An 18,400-nucleotide genomic window follows, 5' to 3' on the forward strand; every position below is an offset into this window, starting at 1 on the left:
ACGAGTGAGATAATCCATGACACGAAATTTCTGTAATTGCCAGTCTGAACTCTCCTTGACATAGAGAGCACGAGCAGTCTAAAAATTAACATCTCCACTGCCAGATGCAATAATACTAGATGAAGCAATAGTGCTGATGGATGGTGGAACTGGTCCCGTACTGGTGAGATGATCAAGCAAACTAATGCCACGCAAGGCATTGGTGACAATGGTGGACCACCCTGCCCAATCACTTTGATCATTAAGGGGTAAAGGTTGTTTGGAAATCTTCTCTGAATGAGCCATAACATCAATGTTAAGATGCATGTTAAGACGTCGAGATGGATTGAAATGGTGATGCCGTTACTGACTGCAAAAAGACAATGTCGTTTGTTTGAGGCCGAGAGACGGCTTGAAATGGCGATGCCGTTAATTTGAGACTGGGAGACGGTCTTAAAAACAACGAGGCCGTAAATTTGAGACCAATAGATGATTTTGAAATGGCAATGCCGTTAAAATAGAACCCGAAGGTTTAAAATAGAACCCGAATGTTAGAATAAAACCCGAAGGTTTAAAATAGAACCCGAAGTTTAATGTAAAAACCCGAAGGTTAAAATGTAACATCGAAAGTTAAAATGGAACCTGAAGGTTAAATAAGAACGCGAAATTCGTTAAGAGACTGCAAAGCAACAAAGGCAAGATTTGGCAAAAGAACGCAAAAGCGTTAAAACAATTTATTGGAAAGGAAATAATAACCCTAGCTCTGATACCATGTTAAGTAAGAGAGAGCGAGTCTTGAGTAAATTTCCCTTGAGTTGAATATTGAGTGTGCACATATATTTATAAAAGTAGAGGAGGGTGATGTGTGTTCTCACAACTAATGTGGTACTAAAACCTACTACAATACACTATTATCAACAATAAGAAATAGTGGCATCATTTGTTATTAGAAACATCTTGATTGCCCACGAAGCGTAGTTATCTCTCGATAGCGTCGGGTATTGAAGAGTGAGCGAACCCACCTTGGTCGTCATCTTCTCCGCACTCATCATATCTTCAGATCTCGGTTGAAACTTAGACATACACTGTTCTCTGATACCACTTGATGGCTTTGAATTAGGATCGGCCTAAGTACTTACCAGGATTTGTCACGAAAAACGAGAGAGAGAGAGAGAGGGAGAGAGAGCCGAATTTTTTTGAGAAGGGAGTTTTTCTTCTTCATGCATAAAAGTTACATGATTGCTTACATATATATAAGATCATACCACTAACTAACTTCTAACTTCTTCCACTAACATTATCCACTAACTTCTATCTTCTTCCACTAACATTATCCACTAACTTCTTCCACTAACATTATCCACTAACTTCTAACTTCTTTCACTAACATTATCCACTAACTTCAAACTTCTTCCACTAACTTCTTCCACTAATATGGACTCCTACAAACGAGGGACACTCCTCTTAATGGGTAGGATAGATTAACCATCACATTCTCCCCCTTAATCTGGACAAGAGTCTAAGTTCCTTACTCCTAGCAGCTCCCGCATTTCGATGAACTTCACCCTTGCTAGTGCCTTTGTGAGAATGTCCACCCGATGCTCGCTCGTGCTCACGAACTCCACTTTAATCTACCCTCGTTCAACACACTCATGAATGAAATGAAAACGTGTGTCAATGTGCTTGCTTCTTCCATGGAAACTAGATTCTTCATCAAGGCAATCGCGGACTTGTTGTCAACGAAGAGAGTAACTGGCTTAGGCTTACTGTTGGTCACTTTGCTGACTAAGCTCCTTAGCCACAGACCTTAGCATGCTACAGCTGTTGCCGCCATGAACTTAGCCTCGCAAGAGGATAATGCCACCGTCTTCTGCTTCTGTGATGTCCAAGTGACCAAACTGTCACCTAGATAGAATGTCATGCCGCCTGTGCTGCGTCTGTCATCAACATCTCCCGCAAGATCACTGTCAGTGAATCCCACCAATTCTTCATTGCATCGACTCCATCTATACACTAATCCATAGGACACAGTGCCCTTTACGTATCTCAGAATGTGCTTGACCGCCTGACTATGCACAACTGTAGGCTTCTCCATGTACCTACTCACAATCCCCACGGCATAAGAGATATCGGGTCGGGTGTGAGTTAGATACCTCAAGCATCCAATGACTCGTCTATACTGTGTCACATCCACCGGTGTTCCTTCAGGGTCCTTTCTAAACTTTAGCTTTGCCTCCATGGGATACTAGGTCGGGTTGCAATCCATCATTCCGAACTGAACCAAGATCTTCTTTGCGTAGGCCGCCTGCCTTAGCGAAATGCAATCACCTCTCTGGTCGACCTCTATACCAAGATAGTAGGAAAGTAGCCGAAGGTCGCTCATCTCGAACTCCTTCATCATCTGCAACTTGAAAAATCTGATCTCATCCGCACTTGAGCCCATGATGATCAAGTCGTCCACGTACACACCAACAATGAGTACATCCCCTCCGTTGCTCCTAGTGTATACCACCTTCTCTTGAGAGCACCTTACAAACTCGATGCCCTTCAAGCATTTGTCAAGTCGTGTGCTCCACGCCCGTGGTGCTTGGCGTAGACCGTAGAGCGCCTTGGAAAGCTTGTGGACCTTGTGCTCTTCCTTCTTCACAACGAACCCTTCAGGCTGGACCACGTACACTTCTTCCTGGAGATCACCATTTAGAAATGCCGACTTAGCATCCAGATGGTGCACCTCTCATCCGTGCTATGCTGATATAGAAAGGATCATCCTGATGGTATGAAGTCTCGCCACAGGTGTAAACACCTCATCGAAGTCCACGCCATGCTGTTGAACGTAGCCCTTCTCTACAAGTCTCGCCTTGTGCTTGAGGATGTTGCCATCACTGTCCTTCTTCAGCTTGTACACCCATTTGAGGCCAATGGGTTTGGAGCCCCATGGTAGCTCCATGAGTACCCAAGTCTTATTCTTCTCGATGGCCTCCATCTCATTTTCCATGATTGTCCGCCATTCTTGCTCTGTTGCAACCTCACCATAGCTCGTGGGTACTTCAGTGGCCAGAAACAGTTCCTCTGTGTAAAGATTAACCACCTCTGTCTCTGTATAGATATCTGCTAGGGAACAGTAGCGCACATGTTCATCTTGAGAGATAGGAGTGCCAGGAGTTCCGAACGCCTCCGATGCAGCGGGACTCGCTGCCTCAGCATTTGCACCTAGGCCGACGGCTATCCAGCTGCTGATTCCCCTTCCGCCGTGAACTCCACCCAGTTAGGTGGTCTTTCATCTCCGTCTACACTCCACTCCCATTCTTTTCCTTCCTCGAACGCAACATCCCTGCTTACATGAACTTTGTTGTGTTGAGGATCATAGAGGGGATGCGCTTTGCTCCCTTCTTCTACGCCAATATAAACCATTGACGTGCTCCGATCGTCAAGTTTCTTGTGATAAGCTCCTGTAACCTTCACATGTGCCACACATCCAAATATTCTCAAGTGTTCTAGACGTGGTTTCTTACCAAACCAAGCTTCGTAAGGTGTGATATCACACAACGCTTTGGTTGGTAGTCGGTTGAGCAAGTACACCGCATGCCTGACTGCTTCGCCCCACATCGTTCCTGGCATATGCACACTCTTGAGTAAGCTCCTTGCTGTGGCCATCACCATGCGATTGCGTCTCTCCACTACACCGTTTTGTTGTGGGGTGTACGGTGCAGTGAAATGACGCTTGATGCCGTAGTCTTCACATAACTGGGTGAACTCCTTTGACAAGAACTCGCCACCACGGTCTGTTCTCAGGGTCTTCACCTTGTGGCCACAGGCATTCTCCACCTCAGTCTTGAACTTCTTGAAAGCTTCACAGGCCTGACTCTTGGCCTTCAACATGTACACCCACATCCACCGACTGAAATCATCAACAACAAAGAGAAAATATTTGTTACCAGCAAGTGTAGATGGGGTGATCAGGCCACATAGATCGGCATGTAATAATTCCAGCGGCTTCTGATCTCTAAAATTTGCTTGCGAAGGAAATGGAAGTCTTGTTTGCTTGGCGACAAGGCATCCCTCGCATATTTGGTTTGGGTGCACAATCTTCGGCAACCCAGAAGCCATCCTCTTGTCGGTCATCATCTTGAGGGAAAAGAAATTGACATGCCCAAGGCGAGCATGGCACAACCAAGCTGGATCATCAATGTTCGCTATCAAACACGTCGGCCTGTATGTCTTCAACTCTATCCTGTACAATCGGTTAGTTGAACGTTTCACCCTCATCAAGAGAGCACCGTTCCTATCAAACACCCTCAAGAACTTATCAGCAAGAACAACTTTACTTCCATCTTCAGTCATCTGACCCGTTCCTATCAAACACCCTCAAGAACTTATCAGCAAGAACAACTTTACTTCCATCTTCAGTCATCTGACCAAGGCTAATGATATTGGATTTTAAACTTATCAGCAAGAACAACTTTACTTCCATCTTCAGTCATCTGACCAAGGCTAATGATATTGGATTTTAAACTCAGAATATAATATACTTCAGGTAGTATCCTTTGATCGCCGTTGTTGCACTGGAAGAGAATAGAGCCTTTCCCCTTGATCTCTACCGTGGATCCATCACCAAACTTGACGGTTCCGGTGATGTTCTTGTTGAGCTCCTTGAACTTGCCTCGATGGCTGGTCATGTGATTGCTAGCTTTGTTGTCTAGGTACCAAACATCATTGTCAACTTGTGTCTCCCTGGCTGTGAGTAAGTTCGGCACACCTTCTCCTCATTAAGCAAGATGACAGTGGATGATTCCTCTAACACAGTCATCATCAAGGTTGGCTCCTCGTCATAGACTTGGGTGAGATGAGCCTCCTGATCGTGATTGTGGCATTGCTTGCGACACTCCGACTGAAACTGCCCGTATACTCCGCAATTAAAGCACTTGATGTTGGATTTGTCTCGACCACCGTTTGTGCTACTCTCGCCCTCCTGGCGAGCTACGCCGCCGTGCCAGAAAACCGCGCCAAGACGGCCTCCCGACTCCGAAACCGCCTTCAGCCCACCTGGCCGTCCTGCGTTCTCCTCACGGTACCCACCTGGCCACGCGACCAAGCTTGACCTCCGTCTGGCCGCCGCTGCCGGCTCACTCACCTAGCCACCGCGGAATCGCCCTGGCCGCAACCACGCCCGAAGCGACCGGTCTCGCGAGCATGACCTCATCCACTGCCGTCACTAATCGTCTGTGTTGAGAAGGAGTTTCCACTGTTCTTCTTGCCCCTTGCTTGCCACTCCGCATGTGTCAACAATAAGTGGTCGTCGACATTGTATCGAAAAACACGTGTCCGCTCCTCGTGGGCCTTGAGACGTCCGATCGCCTCCTCGAGTGTCATGTTGTCGATGTCCCCGAACTACTCAATCGTGAACACGATAGTAAGAAACCTTTTCGGTACTGCCCGAAGTAGCTTTCTGACGACATAGTTCTCCTTCATCTCACCGCCTAAAGCTCGGATCTTGTTGACGACTCCTGTCAATTTCGTCGAAAATTCGTCGACGTTGACTTTCTCCTTCATCTGGAGAAGTTCGAACTCGGACTTCAAGGTCTGCACCTTCGTGTTCCTCACACGGTCCGCTCCTAGATGCATTGTTTTCAACGTCTCCCATGCCTCCTTTGACGTCTTCTTCTCTGCAATCACCATCAAAGTCTCTTCAGGAATCCCCTGATAGATGGCCGCCAACGCCATCTGATCCTTCCTGACTTCCACGGTCATGTCTGTCGCGGGCTTAACAGCGTCCCACCCATCTTGAGCCTTCATGTAGACTTTCATCTTGATTTCCCATGAAGCGTAGTTATCTCTCGATAGCGTCAGGTATTGAAGAGTGAGCAAACCCACCTTGGTCGTCATCTTATCTGCACTCGTCATATCTTCAGATCTCGGTTGAAACTTAGGCATACATTGCGCTCTGATACCACTTGATGGCTTTGAATTGGGATCGGCCTAAGTACCTACCGAGATGTGTCACGAAAAACAAGAGAGAGAGAGAGAGAGAGAGAGAGAGAGAGAGAGAGAGAGAGAGAGAGAGAGAGAGAGAGCTGAATTTTTTGAGCAGTGAGTTTTTCTTCTTCATGCATAAAAGTTACATGATTGCTTACATATATATAAGATCATACCACTAACTAACTTCTAACTTCTTCCACTAACATTATCCACTAACTTCTAACTTCTTCCACTAACATTATCCACTAACTTCTAACTTCTTCCACTAAATTCTTCCACTAACATGGACTCCTACAAACTAGGGACACTCCCCTTAATGGGTAGGACAGATTAACCATCACAGAACAGCTCACTCAAGGTTCTCAATTCCTATTGATATCAAAGATACATCCACATGTTCAGTCCAACGGGGATCAAAGCTTGTATAGTTGCTGAAACAAACTAAATTGGTTATTTGGGATGAGGCTGAAATGCAAGACCGAAATAATTTCGAGGCCGTTGATAGAACATTGCGCGATATACTAAGTATTTCTGATCATTCAGCTTCTAATAAACCTTTTGGTGGTCTCACTTTTTTCTCGGCAGTGATTTTCAACAAATACTTCCCGTAGTTCCAAAGGTAAATCGGGGAGATATAGTGAGCGGCTGAGCGCAACAGTCAACAGGTCAAAACTATGGGATAAGTGGTTATTCAGTTGAGAATAAATATGACGCTTCAAAGATCAGATTTTTAGGAAATATGAAAGAAAGTGCTTCCTTCAGCAAGTTGACATTGGATATGGGTTTGAAGTTATAATTCATACAAATATTACGAATATTTCCAGATTTAAACTATATTTGCCAATTTATTCTTACAATAGAGTGACTAACCAAAATGATATATGTAGTCTTCCATTGATCAATTTTCCTCATTGAATGCTCAGTAAAATAAAACTAATGAATTAATGTTTAATTTTGACACTTTATTCGAATAATTTAAACTACCTTAGGAATTACCTGAATAATCACTATTAACAATGCTTTAATTGAGATAATTGTCCGCTAAAAATCTCCCCATGATTAAAATTGATCAAATTATAAAACATATTTAACAAACAATAGGAGGCATTTCAAATGAACTTCGTTGTCAGGTGCAAGCTGAGGTTTCATTTCTCACAGCTTTCCAGTTTTAACACTCTCTTTCAAGTTTCAGGTATTTCGGTTTATAATTAAGGGGATGTTAGATCTCATGTTTATGAGCCTACTATCTATCTAGTTTTGATGATTAATAAACAATTCCTAACAACGTTTGTCGAATGTTTATATTTACTTGTTTAGTATTCTACACAAAGATCCTCTGTTGTTAGTTGGTTGGAATTAAGCTTAACGACGATATACTTTGGAGGTTGGAGGAAATCGGAATGAAGCACGATGCAATTCAAGCTAAAGTCATTATCTCTTCATCCGCAACCAAGATGAGCTTCATTGAAGACCTATTGCTTGGGTATAGTGTTTTAGGTCTATACTTTGTGTGTTTATATTTAAAGCTCAAATATTACACACATACATGTTTTCGGTTTATCGTTTTCAAGTTTAACCGTATAAATATGAAACAAAAGATATATTGATATACATATATACATTCATTTCATATTTATCATCTTTGTTTTAAAAATAATGTGTTTATGGATTAAATACTTGTTTACACTATTTTATATCTTGCCACAAATCTATTAGTCTATTGAAAAGTGTTTCAAAACTTGTTTGGATTGATTTTATCAAAAATCTAGTTTTAACAAGTTAGTGTGTTTTACTAATTTGCAAAATAATGTGCTTTAGATTAAAAGACTTAATATAACTGTTGCACATTTTTTATAAAGTCGATTAATCCATTCAAAAGAAGTTTCAAACTTGTTTAAAATCATTTTGTCCAAAATCAATTAAGTGTTTTGAGATTACGTATTTTAACCGATTTTGCAAAATGATGAGTTTTCACAAACGGGGAATAATATTTCAAATTCTTTTCTAACATGTTTATTTATTCATGTTTATAAACATTTTCCCAAGTTTTATAATTTTTAGAATTTATTTATTATTTTTAAACCCACTTCAAAACTCATTTTTACTATGCAAATAAGTCCCTATGCATGTTTTCAGTCAATTCACAAGGACCATCAGTCGACTAAAGAAATCATTTAGAATTAGCATTTGTTTCTGCTCAGTCGACTGATGCATCATTAGTCGACCGAAATAGCTTGACGGGCTTTGAACGGCTACCAACGGTCAACTCATTAGTTGACCGATGAACCCATCAGTCGACTGGCGGCTACTGTAACAGCTAGTTTCCAGTTTCCTGATTTTTAGGGATTTTATTGTTTTTTTTGGATTTTTCTGGATTTTTGGGGTTTGTTCTTGGAATCTATATATACCCCTTAACCTCAACATTTTGAATTATCAAAGAAAAGTTTCAAACAAGTTTTTGCAAGTTTGTTTAAAGGTTTTTAAGTATATTGTTTATGTGAAGAGAGTTTCACAAGAAGATGAGATCATTTCAGTTTGAGCTTCAATTTTACATCTTCATCTCTCTTATTTTCAGTGAAGTTTTTCTAAACTCAATCTCTAGCAAATTATATTTTGTTCATCATTTCTATAAGCTAGATTTTTAATTGAGTTTATATTTTATTTTACTCATTGATTGCACACATGACCTATTGAGATTTTAGCATTTCACATTATGTATAAATTGGGTTGTGGTGAGTGATTCATTGAGTGTGAGCTTAACTTCGTTCTTATTCTTGTTAGAGAACAAACCCTTGTATTTGCACTTAATTATCGAGATCACATTATGTAAAACCCCGTAAAATTTGAATATAATGTGAAAAATAATAATAAATATGTTATATGGTGATAAATAATATATTTTGATGTTTAAGTATGCTACGGATTTATTTGAGATCAATCCAATGTATGTATAATAATATAGAAGTGAAATTATGCACAGCAAGCACGAGCTTGAATCTAGAAAAACGATCAGTTAAAAGTTTCCATATTTTACACATCAATACAGTAAGAATTTGAAAATACTCAAAAGATAAAAGTTGTAGGACTTTTTAATATATTTACAAAAAAATCTTAGATCATCTTATTCTGAGATTGGACACGAAAGTTATAGCTAAAATATCGAAGGTTATTTTCCTAGTCAGACTAGGTTTCCTGGTTCGGGTCAAACATGTTTATTTCACATTTGCCTTGATAAATACTTATGTTTTTCATAAAAATTCTTTCTTTTTATCAAATATCTGAACCCTAGCAACAACCTTCTCCCCTCAAAAATCCTAGATCACTTTTTGGTGAATTTTGAGAGCTTTGTAAAGCAAATACCGAGAAGAGAGCGAGTTTGTCGGGTTTTAGCAAGGAAGAACTTGTTTTATTGCATCGTTGAGTTTTTACAGTAGCGTTTGAGACAATATCTTCTTCCTCCAAACCCTTCCCTTAGTAAAAATTAAGTTTTAATTAATTATAATGATGAATCTCATGTTGAAGTTTAACTCCATGATTTAAAAAACATGATTTTTAAGGTTAAATCTTAATCTAATGATAGATATGAAGTTTATTTCTTGTTGTTTATGTTAGTAACATGATCATGATCATTAGAGCTATTTTTTAAGTTTATTTTAACTTGTTAATCATGTCCTAATCATGTTTAAACTCTAGATTTATTATTAATTGAGTTTTCATGTAAAAGAGAGATGTTTAAACCCTAGGTTTGTGATACCTAAGCTCGTTAAACATGTTTAAATAATTTTCTATCTCTATTAATTATGTAGTATTTATCATGTTCAGTTAATCTTGTGGACAAATTTCATGTTTTATTCGAGAAATTGATTAATTATGATGTTAACCCTAATTAGATTAAATCAAAAGTTTAATTTTTATGGAGATGATCTTCTATTATTTAATGTTCAAGATTTAATATTATTATATGTATTATGATGATATAAATAATTGTTTAAATATAGTTACAAATTATGCAAACCCGAATACCTAAGAACCAGATATTACTCTGGCTGGTCGACCGATAAAGTCATGTGTCTGCACGTTGTGCACAATGCTCTGTTCAGTCGATTAATGAATAGTATCATAGCACACCACAAGTATCCTGAAAGGGGATTATGACAAATTTTGTTTTGATTACACAAGAGATAAATGTTGATTACACATTTATATACATGTTAGATATCGTTGATGAACACCACTTAGTACTACATGGACTAGTACGTCGATATACCATTAGAACATGCCATTAAGTCGGGTTTAGGATGTTTTATCTTGCAGTCCGTCCCGCACTAGGGTGCGATGAGGCTTGTGAGCCGTATTTCTAGGTTGCCTTCTTGGTAGTCTGTCCCGCATTCGTGTTACGTACAGAGATGCGATGAGAGTAATGAGCCGTGTCACTGTTAGGATACCGATCCGGTAGTCCATCTCGCATGATGATGCGATGAATCAGAATCTTGTAAGGATTTACATTGAGACGATTGTTGATAGCCTGAGTCTTTGGCGGAAGCCAGTTATGTATATGACTAATTACTGAGATATATGACTGAGGTACTTTGCCCTTGAAAGTACACGGGGTTATATGCTGATATTTATCTTATCTTCCCAGTGATAGTAGAAGATATTATAAATATAATTTTATGAATGTCTTTACTTTCTGTATTGCTTTATTTTATTCTTAGGTTGGGATCAGTTATTAGCGATTCACAATTTGAGATGTATGCACTACAACAGAAATGCTAATCCGCGAGGAAAAAGTTTGTCGCTGAAAGGCGAGATTTCCTCGTCGTAGTGTGTTCGCGAGGAAAAAACTTTGGTCACCATTTCCTCGCAGTAGGGTGGTCAAGAAAAGTTTCTGCGAGGAATATTATAATTTCTCACGAAATCCTTTTTGCGATGAACATATTCTTTTCTCGTTGTTACTCTTTAGCCTCGATATTTTTCCTCACCTAATCTCATGCCTTTTTCATCGCTAAACTACAGTTTCCTCGCTAATGATATGTGAATAATATTTAATTTATATACAATAAAAGTTCTAAAAAAAACTATTTTCGTTGTTGTAAGTACCTTTCAACAAGGAAATTGTTCCTCACCAAAGGTAAATCATTAACGAGGAAATTGATTTTCTTCATTATATGTATCTTTTTCTCGTGGAAACAGTTCCTCAGTAAAGGGACTCAAAGATGAGGAAATTTAAATTTGTCGTTGTAGGTTATACCTTATATTCCTCGCCAAAGAAATTCAATTACGAGGAAATTTACATTTATCAATATAGGTTATATGGTCTATAGCGAGGAAAATTACTTTTGCCATTATAGGTTGTATCACTATAGCGAGGAAATATGTTTTTGTCGACGTAAACAGTATACTCTATAACGAGGAAATATTCTTTTGACGACATAAGTATGTGGCCTATTGCGAGGAAACATATTTTCGTCACCTTAAGTTGTAGGGTCTATTTTGAGGAAATTTACTTTCATCGACCTGAATATATAGCGAGAAAACTTATAATGAGGAAATTTTATTTCATCAATAATAATGCTATTACGAGAAAAAACACAAAATATAAATAATTATCATCAATTGTCACCACAGTACATCAAAACAATTAAAATAAATAAAGCAAGAAAGGTACTACCATAAGTAACAATACTAGTCTAAAGCAATAACAAATGCAACACGATCAAAGAAACATTTCTCCAAGTTTAAGCCACTAAGAATACTAAGCTGATGGATGTTGCCTAAAAAAATTAGTCATAAACTCCTCAAACTTTTTGGCTTGCTCCTCCAATCTTTGGATTACCTTATTTTGCGCATCGATCTTCATAAACTCCTCAAACTTTTTGGCTTGCTCCTCCAATCTTTGGATTACCTTATTTTGCGCATCGATCTTCTGTTGTTGAGTTCCTACAAGTTGTTGGGTCTCTTGAAGCTGTTCTTGCAACTCTTTATTCTTTTCAAACATTTCTCTCATTGAAGAACGAGAGAACCTTAATGGTGGTGGTCTATGGCCAAAACCACAGCCCTTAATGTAGCCCGATTTGACTTTGAGAACTTTTGTACAAATTTCCTCATCTGTCATTGTTCTAGTTCCATCAGGTTGAGTGGTATCTGCTCGCATCTTTATCATTTGATCCTATAAGTAAAAAAAATATATTCAGTTCAATCATATGCAACTTCTTAATTACAACCTAATCAATATAATCCTCTTTAGAACAGTAATATCAGTTTCACCTATATTCTTAAAATATTATAAAAACATGCATCATTGACACGTTACTTACCTATTTTTCCTTTGCTCCCAAGTCCCATCCTTTTTTTGTACTTCTATACTCTGTTTCAAAACGATCAATTGCTTTCCTTTGCTCCCAAGTCCCATCCTTTTTTTGTACTTCTATACTCTGTTTCAAAACGATCAATTGCACATTGCATCTCTCCAGTCTGTGTTGCCTATTGTTGTACTTCTATACTCTGTTTCAAAACGATCAATTGCACATTGCATCTCTCCAGTCTGTGTTGCCTATTACATTCAAACATGTTTTCATTTTTAGCATATATATATATGTACACAATTAATTTACAAATTTATAAGAAAAACTAAAAAGTGTCTTACAATTTGCTCTTGGTGTGACATAAATGATTTTGACCCAGCTTTGTGGTGATATGTTAACTTTGACCTATTAAGAACATTCTTCTCTGAGCGAATCTAAAATTATTAAGACATACAATTAGAAAGAAGTAAATGAAAAAATAAAAAATGTTATGCGTGGAGAAAAATAAAAAAAAAGATATCATACCTTAAACTTTTCACTAGAAAAATGAGTGCAAAGAAACTCCCATTCTTCCTGAGTCTTGACAGCTTCATGTTTGTTTTCAATTGCCTCCTTAATTATTGAAAATTGATCAAAATGTTTCTTCAACTTATTTGATTTCGTCCCGAATAATTACATATCTCTGGACCCAAGGGAGCGACATATCAAATTCAAATTTATTCTGCACAGGCATAATTTATTGTCAAACTAAATATAACAAATCAAAGCAACCAATATAATGCCTTTAGCAAAACAAATCATCACTAACCTGCATTCTTTTGATCAAGTTCTCCATATCTGCTTTTTCAATCTTCTTCCATTTTTCCACATTCAGTGGGGCGTAGTTTCGAATTGTGTAACCAATTTTCATTTGCAAACATCTCAGCATAAGGGCCCGTAGGTCTGCCATTTTCTTCAGTCAGAGTCACAGGTATTTTAGAATTCAATTGGGAGAATTTTCTTCAGTCAGAGTCACAGGTATTTTAGAATTCAATTGGGAGAACACCTTATCTGCATTCACTCCTTTTGTCTTCCCTCGCACCTTTTTGGTTGTACCTTTGACATAATTTTTATGAAGAACATAACACATACGTATATTTAATTCTCAATATATTTGTATATAATGTTTTGTATACCTGAAGGAGGCTCCTGATTAATATCTGACATCACATTATCATCTCGCTCTTCAGCTATGGTGTTTACCACTGGCTGATCATTAACACTTTGTTGCTGAAGACGTGCACTAACTCTAATCCCTGTCATTCGAGTTTGTAGTTTAGGTATACCCTTGTAATTTGCAATTGATAAAAATGAAATTCAATTCAGCTTCTCTACACCTTTTAGAGGAAAATAATTCAATTCAGCTCAATTCAACTGAATTCAGCTCAATTCAACACCACTTACCAGTAGTAGTTCGTTCTGTGGTGACAACAGTACTACTAGAATTCAGTCCATCTGCTACAGAATTTTGGCATTCTTGATTGGAAGTTTGCAGACGAGTACGTTTTGTACCTATTAGCATACACACTTGTTAGATAAGTAAAAACTAACAGTACTTAAATATTCTAGCAGTAAAATGAAGATTGCATATTTACTCGGATTAGAACCGGGTCCATTCCCCGTAGAATTCACGTATGGCAGATAACTAGTTGCTGCATAAGAACGTTTCTTTTTCAATAATTCTGCATGTGATTGATTACTTGGTGCATTACCTGTTGTTACATAAACATTAAATTGATAATAATATTCTAATCAACCAAGTGAATGAATCATGAATTATAAGAGAAATATGCACTACTTACCAGAAGTAGAACTCTGAACGGTAGGCGTTTTGTTACGGTACATCTTCTCACTAATTATTATCAAACAATTAGAATGGTCAAAATGCAAAAGAATTCCTGTAAAGTACCCTCAATCGCAGAAGGATTCACAGGTAGATAAGGATTTGTGTAATCCCTGCAAAAGGGAGGAACATTCAATGGCAAAAATAATAATTCCAAGTGCTAACGTAGATGCAAACCTAATGCCATATCTCAATTCTACTTTGAAACCATAGTAAGGGCTAAAGATAGAAGAAGTAAAATAATAAAACTAATAATATCAAAACTTGACTAGACAATTATGCATATACTTCTGAATAAACATCCTAAGGAAGGATCCAAATCAAAATCCAAAAGATGACCATTTCCAGTGAGAAATGCGGACAAACCCAAGGCAGTATCTCAATTCTACTTTGAAATCGTAACATCGGCTAAAAGATAGGAGAAGAAAAATAATAACACTATTTATATCAAAACTTGACAAGACAGTATGCATATACTTTTGAATGAAAATCCAAAGAATCCAAATCCTAAAGATGTACATCTCTGAATAAAAATCCTAAGAATGCAAATCCTAAGGATGGACCAATCTTTTGGATTTGAAAAAGGAGGCCTCAACCATTAGGCCTAAACGAGGAAATGCGACCATATTCCCCTTTTTTGTTAACTTTACACTCAATCTTTTAACAGGGAATCAGCTTGACTCCTGTCTTTCATTCTCAGAAGTACAGCAAAGAGTGAACCAAGACAATTACACATTATCATCAGGAAGCGGTAAAAATTTTGTAAAATTGCATGTACAAATTTGTATGGTTCATGAATTTACTTTCTGTTATCCTACATGACTAACAGCCTCCATGTTTGATGCAAGCGTCCATTAGCGATGATTGTCTTGAAAGACTTTTAACATAAACACCAAGGTGATGTTATATGAAGTTTACTACCAAATTAATAAATGAAGCAGATCTTCTAATTGAATGCAACCGATCAATAATTTGGCTCCAAATGCCGTCCCATGCATAGAGAGACAGTCAGCTTAGTGAAAAAGATGATGAAGGCTTTAATATCAACTACATAAAAATTCATACTTTTAATCACCTCTAACTCTAGGCAAGTACGCAATCTCATTTGCATACATAGGGCGCAATCTTGCGTAAGAAATTAGGCTCCAATAATATATCAGAAACTCTTTCAAATGTCGGTCAATATGTTCAAGGAAACAAACTTAAAGAACACCCCAACTGAGATATCTACTTAAAAGCTGTCACAGTTTAGAAATGACCTCTCCTTCAACCTTCTTTTTTTATTTTTTATTTTTATTTTTTATTTTTTGGTGCTTTGAGGTGTCCTACACCAAAGTAGATATGGTATTATAAAGAAGATGCTCAAAACAATTCAGAAATGGAAGCTATCGAGTACGGAAGTGCTCCTGTTTGGTCATCCAAGTAACCATTCAGAATTGAGGACATCTGCAGAAGTGGTTGATCACACAGCACAGAAGAGAAAACAAATAAACAGAAAATTTTCACCTCAAAGCACGAAACAAATTGCTATTTTCCCCTTCACATACTTGGTGCCTTTCATATTACATGCAGTATCGTAAATTCCCAAAGAACTTATATCCTTATCCATCGTGAGATCCATGAAAGGTGCAAAAATAAACAAGACTAGTGGACATTGGATAACAATCAAATTATAAATAGAAATACCCAGTACGCAGAAGTTAGCATATTAACATCAAGAATATGCCCGGGATAAAAATTAAAAAAAAAAGAACTGAGACCCTGCAATGATAACCTTATGATAACTCACAGAATTCGAGCAAATAAAAATGAGTACATTAAACGATATCTATCAGTCTCCGTACACATGCAAAATGCAGTGAATAGGCAATTTCATTAAGAATATTTGATCTCCATTGAGTTTATGAAAACAAGAAGCAGAAGCCCAGAAATCACCATGGAAAAGTCAGAAACAGTAACCAAGGTAGCCAATATCTCACTGTTTGACATTGAGAATGTACTCTTATCGCAAGTATAGAGACAGTTAATCTTTAGAATCACCCAACATAAATTGCAATTTATGTGCACTCAGATTAACTAAAGCTACTGCACAAGGTATTTATTGCGGTAAATGTTTCTTTGATGAAGTGATATGTGAGCTGAAAAGAATACTAGCTTGTCATGTCTTCTAATAATGCATTCAATAAATACATCAAACCATGGTCAAGAGGGAGGGAAGTTACGACATTGAACCTGACATTTAACTAAGTAAAAGACATCAATAATCCTGGTAGGCTGCTCTGTAATCCTAAGTGAATCGAAACAGTATCATATCAACAAATCAAAAACATTTTGAAAATTAGGGCTTATATAAAGATTGTAATAAACTTTCTCGAGTAGAAATTAATGGTGGCTGATAATAATACCAAGATATGAAAATTAGATCAGAAGTATATATGATAGAAGAAAACCTTGCTATATGTGGTATGTGCTTGATACTATCAGAAAAGAGCAAAAAACCATTTTGTTTATTGCAAGAAAGTAAAATAAATTCAAAGATAGAGAACATAATGCAAAAAACATTGCAAGGACTTCATTGCTCATCACGAAAGGGAATATGGATGATATATCCTGAAACCATTGTAACATTACAGAGCTCCTATGAAAATGGGAAATAGACAGAGAGAGGAAACTGGGACTAACAAAGCTATAAAGAACACAATATACCATATGAAAAGGCAAATGTGGCAACAGGCATGCAACTGCGACATGGATATGGAAGGGTTAAAGGCTCTAACAATAAGCTGGGATATACATGTAATATCTGAAACTGGAGAAATAGAAGAAAAGGCTGGACAAGTAGCATCCAGACTTATTAGAAACATCCTCATGACATGGATTCAAAAACTACTTACAATTATAGCTACTAAACCACTTTCAACAAATGACAAAAAGAAGGAAGGAGGATTTACTACTAATTCATGCATCCCCCTCTTAATCTTGCAACGTAATCGCATCATCAAGAAAAAATAACAGTAAAATTATAGCTACATTTATCAAATTATGTCAAACTAAAACATCTCGCATAAAAAAAACATTAAAATTATGATATAAACTAATCACTATCCTCATCATCACTTGAAATGATTGGTTCTTCATCACTATCTTCCGGATCATCTTCTTCTTCAGTATCATCATTTATCAAATTATCTTCACTACCATCATTCATCCAATCATCGTTCACAACCTCTGAAGCAACAATTTCTGGGTCAATATCATTAAGATGCAATTCTGGAGTTTCAAGGCCCTCTTCTTGAACGAACCAGTGAACATCATTAAACTCGTCTTGTTGATAAGCATCATTTGTCACAGGATCTACATCATCCTCAACTATCACTCCACTTGTATCCTCGACCTCCGGAACATCCCACACGTTTCTTAATTGCACCTTTTGTACAACTTTCCAGGGTGAACCCAACTTACAGTCATCGAGATAAAACACTTGTTGGGCTTCCATAGCAAGTATGAATAGTTCATCATCATACCACGTAGAGCTTGTATTAATGCTAGTAAGATTATAATCATACCGTATCATTCTTCTGTAATACCCCAACCCTTGAGAGGGTGATGTGATTAGTATTGATAGATTTGATTGGAATACTCATACCACCAAGATGCATCTTCTTTTCAGGAACCCAACTCTTAGAAACTCCAAAGTTAAGCGTGCTTGGCCTGGAGAAATTATAGGATGGGTGACCCCCTGGGATGTTTTTCAGGGAGCGCGTGAGTGAGGACAAAACGTGCTGAAAAGACATGTGGTAGTTTGTGAGGCCAGTCCATCAGATCTAATAACGTACCGACTCTGGGATTCCGGGGCGGGGCGTCACAAATGGTATCAGAGCTAAGCCAACCGGAATTGTGAGAGCTAAGTGCTATGCGGCGCAAAGTGCTACGTCGAGAGGGCGGAAGCCACCTCTTGAGGCCGTAGGAGCCACCTCTAGAATTTCACACGGATGGTACGGTCTTGGATAATATGGTTTGGCACAACGAGGACGTTGTGAGTTTAAGTGGGGGAGATTGTAATACCCCAACCCTTGAGAGGGTGATGTGATTAGTATTGATAAATTTGATTGGAATACTCATACTACCAAGATGCATCTTCTTTTCGGGAACCCAACTCTTATGAACTCCAAAGTTAAGCGTGCTTAGTCTGGAGAAATTCTAGGATGGGTGACCCCCTGGGAAGTTTTCCAGGGAGCGCGTGAGTGAGGACAATACG

The 18,400-nt window shown here is 38.0% G+C and overlaps 2 protein-coding genes across 2 annotated transcripts; both read right to left on the reverse strand.

Moving 5' to 3' along the window:
- LOC109846196 (uncharacterized mitochondrial protein AtMg00810-like) lies at positions 1,787 to 2,218 on the reverse strand. The gene has a single exon (XM_020415418.1). The coding sequence runs from the start codon at positions 2,216 to 2,218 to the stop codon at positions 1,787 to 1,789; it is 432 nt and encodes a 143-aa protein (XP_020271007.1).
- Positions 13,106 to 17,638, reverse strand: LOC109846197. The gene is made up of 7 exons (XM_020415420.1): positions 17,341 to 17,638; positions 14,102 to 14,197; positions 13,895 to 14,011; positions 13,704 to 13,811; positions 13,436 to 13,555; positions 13,282 to 13,355; positions 13,106 to 13,234 (listed from the first exon to the last, which is right to left on the reverse strand). The coding sequence occupies exons 1-7, from the start codon at positions 17,636 to 17,638 to the stop codon at positions 13,106 to 13,108; spliced, it is 942 nt and encodes a 313-aa protein (XP_020271009.1).

This window comes from Asparagus officinalis, chromosome 6 (genome assembly GCF_001876935.1).
Source record: "Asparagus officinalis chromosome 6, Aspof.V1, whole genome shotgun sequence".
Lineage (NCBI taxonomy): Eukaryota > Viridiplantae > Streptophyta > Magnoliopsida > Asparagales > Asparagaceae > Asparagus > Asparagus officinalis.